Here is a 7201-nt window from a genome sequence, read left to right as displayed (position 1 = left end):
ACAACCTCTCCCTCAATGTGATCAAGACAAAGGAGATGATTGTGGACTACGGGACAAGGAGGACCGAGCACATCCCCATTCTCATCGACGGGGCTGTAGAGGAGCAGGTTGAGAGCTTCAAGTTCCTTGGTGTCCACATCACCAACAAACTAGCATGGTCCAACACACCAACCAGTCACAAAGCCTATTCCCCTTCAGGAGACTGAAAAGGTGTGGCATGGGTCCTCAGATCCTCAAAGTTATACAGCTGCACCATAGAGAGCATCCCGACTGGTTGCATCACCGCCTGTTATGGCAACTGCTCGGCCTCCGACTGCAAGGCACTACAGATGGTAGTGAGTATGGCCCAGTACATCACTGGGGCCAAGCTTCCTGCCATCCAAGACCTCTATACCAGGCGGTGTCAGAGGAAGGTCCTAAAAATTGTCAAAAAGACTCCAGCCACCCTTGTCATAGACTGTTCTCTCTGCTACCGCACGGCAAGCGGTTCCAGCGCACCAAGTCTAGGTCCAAAAGGCTTCTTAACAGCTTCTACCCCCAAGCCACAAGACTCCTGAACAGCTAATCAAATGGCTACCCAGACTATTTGCATTGTCTCCCCCCTCCCCCTCTTTTACACTGCTGCTACTCTCTGTTTATTATCTATAAATAGTCACTTTAACTCTACCTACATGCACATATTACCTCATTTACCTCGACTAACCGGTGCCCCTGCACATTGATTGACTCTATACCGGTACCCCCTGTATATAGCCTCGCTGCTGTTATTTTACTGCTGCTCTTTAATTATGTTTTTATTTTTAACTTTACACTTATTTGTCTTAAAACTGCATTGTTAAGGGCTTGTAAGTAAGCATTTCACTGTAAGGTCTACTCTTGTTGTATTCAGCGCATGTGACAAATAACATTTGATTTGAGCCCCACTCACTGCAGCTAGGTGGCAGTATTTTTATATTTCCAAGCAAAATAACGCCTAGTCAATTGCTGTAAGTACTTCCGGTGGCAACTACAGCGAAGAAGAAGTCGTTCATTCGGGGTTGGCTGTTGTTGTGCTCCTAGGTTTTTATCATTGATAATAAGCTAAACAAAATATAAACACCTCGACACAAACCGTTTCAGGATTCCAATTGCATCTTCCTGCAACGTTTGCGAAACACATTTGAACACTGGGATTTGTAACTAGCCAGCTAAGTTAGCCACGTTATTAATTAGCTGGTTAGCTAACGCTAGCTACAATTGCTAGCTCTAGTACACCGTTTGGCGCTGGTAGAATGGCGGAGGAGGAAGACGAAACAGTTTTTGACGAGGATTTGGATGACGGGGCGGGTGGAACCGATGGGAGCCACGGCAAGCGAAAACGGTTGTTTTCTAAAGAGCTTCGGTGTATGATGTATGGGTTTGGAGACGACCAGAATCCCTACACCGAGTCAGTGGACATCCTGGAGGACCTTGTAATTGAGTTCGTCACGGAGATGACGCACAAAGCCATGTCCATCGGACGCCAGGGCCGTGTCCAGGTGGAAGACATTGTTTTCCTCATCCGGAAAGATCCAAGGAAGTTTGCCAGAGTGAAGGACCTCTTGACGATGAACGAGGAGTTGAAGAGAGCCCGCAAGGCCTTTGATGAAGCAAACTATGGTTCTTAGGTCGTGTGGTTGTAGAGGGATATGGGCTTCAACACGAAAAAAAAATTCTTTCGCATTGTCCATACTGTTTATTCTGCTATGATTATTTGACATGTTTTTATAAGGATCTAACGTTTATTTTGTAGCAGATGTGGCCATAGAGATGTTAATTGACCATCCACTTGTGACTTCAGATATGTTTGTGCTCATGTCAAATGCCTATCTTTATCATAATCATCGGTGTGGCTTTCTGGCAGACTAGATTCTATGTTGCTGCCTTTCAGTTGGGAAAGTGGATTGCACATTTGTTCACAAATAATTTCTCAATCTAATAGCATAGACGAATATAGCAGGATGGCAAGTAGCCGAGCGTTTTGCTGTTTCGAATACCCGAGCTGACACTGGGGGAAAATGGTCTGTGCACTTGAGCAAGGCACTTTACCCTAATTTATACTAGAAAGTTCTCATTAAAGTCTCAATGTCTGCTGAAGGATATTGCTTTGCAGTATCAATCATCACTAAGGATAGACATTGTGAAATGAATACAGTAACTCACATCTTTTGACACGGTCTTCCATCCTTTACTGAGATATTTCAGGACATGGGCCTAGCCCAGCAGGGAGGTCAATGTGGACTTTCTATATGAATCCATGGATGGGTTTTGTTCCGGAACTATTTAACTTGCTCCTACACCTTTTTAATGTTATCGTTGAATAAACTATTTGGCCTGTTCTGTTAAATGTTTGCAAATGAATGCACATGGGCCTAAATTGTGCAATAAACCTGCAGGACTGAGTTTACCCGTTGTCTCTTAACCAGGGGTTTCCCAAACTGTCCTGGAGCCCTCCCTGGGTGGACTACAGAGCTGATTCAAATAACCAACTCATCAAGCTTTGATTATTTGAATCAGCTGTGTAGTGCTAGGGCAAAAAATCTAAAAGGTGCACTCCTGGGAGGCAGGACCAACTTTATGAAACCCTGCCTTAACCCACTGTATCAGTAAGCCATTTTAATAGGGACTCCTTTGGCTACTTAGTTTGCATAATCAACATTTTAAAAACTTGCCAGGATTTCCCACTGATTTTATATATTTATTTGTATTTTGCAATGAGTAAGTAGGCCTAGCTTTACTGCTTTCTAATCTGGCTTGTTATTTTGGTCCAAAAACAGTAACAACAGAATCAAAGACAAGATGGATGTATGAATCAAAGTAAATGAAAAACATTGATATTCCTCAATAATAGCCTACAGACCAACTTCCAGTGAGCATGTGTTTTATTTATTTCTCCTTTCAAACAATTTGTTATAACAGTGATGTGATAACTGTTGACATTGGTCTATGCCAGCGATCACAAGCTGCCCATTAGACTACATCCTGACTAAGCTTCCAGCTTCAGGCTGTTGTGCTGAATGCCTATAATGCACTGAGCCATTCTGTGGAGTTGCAGTTAATTTCACATCCCGGCCTTGTCCACCTGATTTGGGGAACAGCAGCAGCTTGGCGTCATAATCACAAGCAGGAAGGGCTCAAAAGCTCTGGTAACCTCCACCAGGTGCCTGTCGAACAGGTCTAGTTGTTTCGAGGTGGATGGACGGAGGCAATGGACCAGATAGGGAGGGTTGGTGTGGGTCAATAGAGGATCAGAATAGGTCAGCAGGGGTCAAAGGGGGAATGTCCATGAGTCTCCGTTTTACTGCACATTTTCCATCATCTTGAGGAATTCTGAAAAATAATCCATTATGAACAAAACATTTAAATGTATTTCAGGGTCAATTAAAAAGTCCGGTCAGTATCTATTATGAAAATGCAGGTCAATATATTGGCTAATTGGCCAATCAGCACCACAATTATTATTATCTAAGGCATCGTCCCTGTGTCATACCGTCAAAGTCCAGCATGCCATCAGCGTTCTTGTCTCCATCCTTCAGCAGCTCATCAATTTCCTCCTCTGAGATTTGTTCGCCAGAGCTGCGGATGATGATGGCGAACTCTTCTCTGTCGATATAGCCGTCGGCATTCCTGCACAAGTAACACATTGGAAGGAGTTTAACAGCCTTTCGACATCATTTGAAAGCTGACTGTAATTGCACACATGTAAACGGTAACCCCTTTTCCCCAAGCCTGTAACGTACTTGTCGAACACACGGAAACATTCCGCTAACTCTCCCTCTGACTTTCCGGCCTGGTCCTCCTTTAGGAGCCTCACCATCATGACCAAGAACTCCTCGAAGTCGATGGTTCCGCTACCTGAGGTGAAGGGCCAGATTACGCATCACGCTCGAATAAAACAACTATAGACAATGTAAACAGGTACTTATGAGACACTGGTCACCTGAGCACAACACGGGAATTGGTTACCCAAAAGTAGCCCAATTACGCGCCAAAATGTAAGCGTCTCATTTAGGTTTATATATACACACACATTCATGTAGGCTAACATTAGTCTATTTTAGATTCAGCAGTTTCTCACCATCCTCATCGACCTCCTCAATGATTTCATCCAACTCCTCTCTTGTCGGATTCTGGCCCAACATCCTCATGACCTGACCCAATTCCTTGGTGCTGATATCACCGCCACCGTCGGTGTCAAACATGTCGAAGGCAGCCTTGAACTCTGGAATGATTAGGTCATAAGTATCGGGAAACATTATATTTATTAGACCTGACATGAATTAACGGCAACATGGGTTTGCTATGGGCCTACTCACCGTTAAGCATCTCCTCGCTCAAGTATGAGCGGGCCTCCTGTTGCGCGTCAGTCTAGAGGAAAAACAGCGCCACATGTGTCAAGTCATTATAGTGACCATCTCTCCAAGACAACATTTAGATATCTTTTTTGGGGCAACAGTTATTGTCTATTAGCATTCGTGTGTTTATATTGACAGTCACACGTGCCCTGTCCAAAAAGGGTAGTTATGGCCTTCTGACAGCTCTTAGGCCAAGTGACAATGTGCCATGCTATTTAAGGCTCAACACATTACCCCCGTATATGGCCATACTGATATACAATCCGACGGAATTTGTCGCAGAAGCACAATCCGCAGCCTTGCTGTAGGATTCCCTTTTAGGTTGTGTGCCTGACAAGTACCCATGTCTACCCTGCGCCCCCACAACTTTCATGTTCCAGATATAGATAGATATCTACTTTATATATACACACACTATAAACTTAAACTTATATACACACACTATAAACTTACACTGTAAACTTTATATACAGTGATCCCTCGCCACTTCGCGGTTCACTTATCGCGGATTCGCTATTTCGCGGATTTTCATAATGCATTTTTTATTTTTTTTTGGTGCATTGTGCTCTGCATTCTGATTCGCTAAAAACTCACTCCCGCTTCTTGTATCAAAACATGCTACGAATTGTGCTATCATTTTGTCGTCTCGTGCAGTTATGTGTACGTACATAAAACAGCTTGGCAAATTTACATTAAGTTGGCCAGGAAGGAAGGAAGGACTAACGCTTGGTCGCTTAGCAACCATGGTGCGAATGGCCACTGAACTTAAGCGAGTAGCTGAGGAATGGGACCCTTTGATGAGCCGTTCATTACAGTTCTCCAACGTAATCGATGGTGGCATGTCGGTGTACAAGGATCTTTTTGCAAAGAAGAAAAAAGAGCGACAACAGCTGCCTATCACTATGCTCTTCTCCCGAACAAACACACCTGCACCGCGGGCTTCAGAAGAAGAGAACACTGCAGAGCGCAGTCAGGATGCAGCGGCCCAGTCTGAAGAGCAGTGAAACGGCCTACACGTGAGTCACTGTATTTGTATACATGTAATAGTTGCTAATTGTAAAAAAAAAAGAAGTTTTCTATTTCGCGGATTTCACTTATCGCGGGTCATTTTCGGAACGTAACCCCCGCGATAAACGAGGGATTACTGTATATATATATGTGTGTGTTGTAACGACCCTGGGTCTGACACCAATGTAATGAAACAGGGAGGGAGCAGGTCTCGAACCCTCGACCTTTTAGCCCGAGGTCCGGCGCGCTATCGACTGTGCCGCAAAAGCATGCTCAAGCGGCAGAATCGATTTCCGCGCTTATAAACCCAGGGTTGTTACACTATATTACACTATATATTTTTGGTTAAGCAATTTAGTGATTGTTATTATCAAGATGATTGAGAAATAATGAGCTAAGCTAATTCCTGTACTATTTCAATCGGATGTTTTATACCTCACTCTTTATATTGAGACAATACATTGTTGAAATTATTCTCAAATAAATAATTTCAAAATTAGGCTAATTTAATCTTAATTGCCCTAATTTCCCATTAATTGCCCATCCAAATTTAACATTGCACATTTAACCTATACAAACTCGCTATTTATCATGCTTTTATTCGTGTAATTGGTTGCGTTTGTTCAAGTCATTCTTCTTACCATGGTTGCGAATTAGCTTTCCCCTAAATATCCACGGAAATACAGCCCAAAGGAGTGGTCAATCCGCGTGCACCTCAACAGAAAGACTAGACGTCAAGTGAGTTTAGACACACTTTAAACCGGTCACCTAAGACACGCCCACTGATGCTCACAGGACTCCAGATTTAGAATCTTGAACTTTTTAGTGTTCTGAGGTCCCCCACCAGCCAATAAAAGTGGAGAGTGGTGGTCTTGAATCTGCAAACATTTAATTGATGGGGTAAACTTAGCTATTAGGAAGTTTTCAGGTACATGTCACTATTGAAAGGCACACAACATTTCTGGGCATTGAAGTAAGACTTTTTATAAGTATGCATCTACCAGTTGTTTCTTTTGATTGTAAGTCAAGTGTCAAACTCATTCCACAAAGGGCTGAGTGTTTGCTGGTTTTTGCTCTTCCCTTGTAATTGATTGATGAATTAAGGTCACTAATGATTAAATAACTCCCTTCACCTGGTTGTCTAGGTCTTAATTGAAAGGAAAAAACAAAAACCAGCAGAGACTAGGCCCCCCAGGCAATGAGTTTGACACCCCTGTGTAAGTGCAGCAGGTTTGAGGTGCCTGAATGTAACAGCATGCCTATCTATTCCCCGTCAGACACAACGTTTTTGCTCATCAACCTAAACAAATTCCCTCTCCGGACCCACTCTCAAAGTATTTTGTTTTTTTTGCAGATTTCCAGAAGGGAATGAAGCCAGCCCTTTTAAGCAATCTCTGAAATTATTACATTCCTAAACAAGGTGTAGCTTATGTCCAAGCATGCACTTGTGATTTCAAGCAAATATGGTGATTGCTGTTACCATACTTTAAACCAAGGTAGGCCTGTGCATTGCTGATAAAGAAGGGTGGGCCCAGAGTGGTTTGTGACTGTGGGATGGCGTTTCCTTCTGGGCGTGAAACCCTACCCTGTGGAAAAGGGCTGCAGAAGCTGGAAGCTGGCAGTGCTATGCCCTGAATAGCAGACGATTTATGGTTGTATGGGGACAGGACAGAGACAGAGCACGCCCTTAATCACAGTATCGTATCCAATAAGCAGGCCAACCACTCAATATTTGACTCTCCTTGTATGGTGGTGGTTTCCTGAGCAGAGATAATAAGGCCTGATGTCTTAGAGGGAGGAGGAGCGGTGGGATACTGGGG

General features: G+C 43.5%; 1 protein-coding gene and 1 pseudogene across 1 annotated transcript; one reads left to right on the top strand and one right to left on the bottom strand.

The window, feature by feature from the left end:
* The first annotated feature begins 984 nt into the window (after positions 1 to 984).
* LOC139543022 (transcription initiation factor TFIID subunit 13 pseudogene) lies at positions 985 to 2882 on the top strand (annotated as a pseudogene).
* On the bottom strand, positions 2883 to 6182 carry LOC139543021 (troponin C, skeletal muscle-like). The gene is made up of 6 exons (XM_071349115.1): positions 6023 to 6182; positions 4335 to 4386; positions 4097 to 4240; positions 3759 to 3873; positions 3509 to 3645; positions 2883 to 3348 (listed from the first exon to the last, which is right to left on the bottom strand). Exons 1-6 carry the CDS (start codon positions 6023 to 6025, stop codon positions 3317 to 3319), a joined length of 483 nt encoding a protein of 160 aa, XP_071205216.1. The 5' UTR covers positions 6026 to 6182; the 3' UTR covers positions 2883 to 3316.
* Positions 6183 to 7201: the final 1019 nt, after the last annotated feature.

This window comes from Salvelinus alpinus, chromosome 17 (assembly GCF_045679555.1).
Source record: "Salvelinus alpinus chromosome 17, SLU_Salpinus.1, whole genome shotgun sequence".
Classification (NCBI taxonomy): domain Eukaryota; kingdom Metazoa; phylum Chordata; class Actinopteri; order Salmoniformes; family Salmonidae; genus Salvelinus; species Salvelinus alpinus.
This window is presented reverse-complemented; position numbering and strand designations above follow the sequence as displayed.

Excerpts from the sequence above, each read along its gene's own strand:
- LOC139543021 (XM_071349115.1), bottom strand. Across the intron at positions 3,874-4,096 it reads TGAGGAGGTCGATGAGGATG|GTAGCGGAACCATCGACTTC; the intron begins GTGAGAAACTGC and ends CCTTCACCTCAG. Across the intron at positions 3,646-3,758 it reads TGTTTCCGTGTGTTCGACAA|GAATGCCGACGGCTATATCG; the intron begins GTACGTTACAGG and ends TTACTTGTGCAG.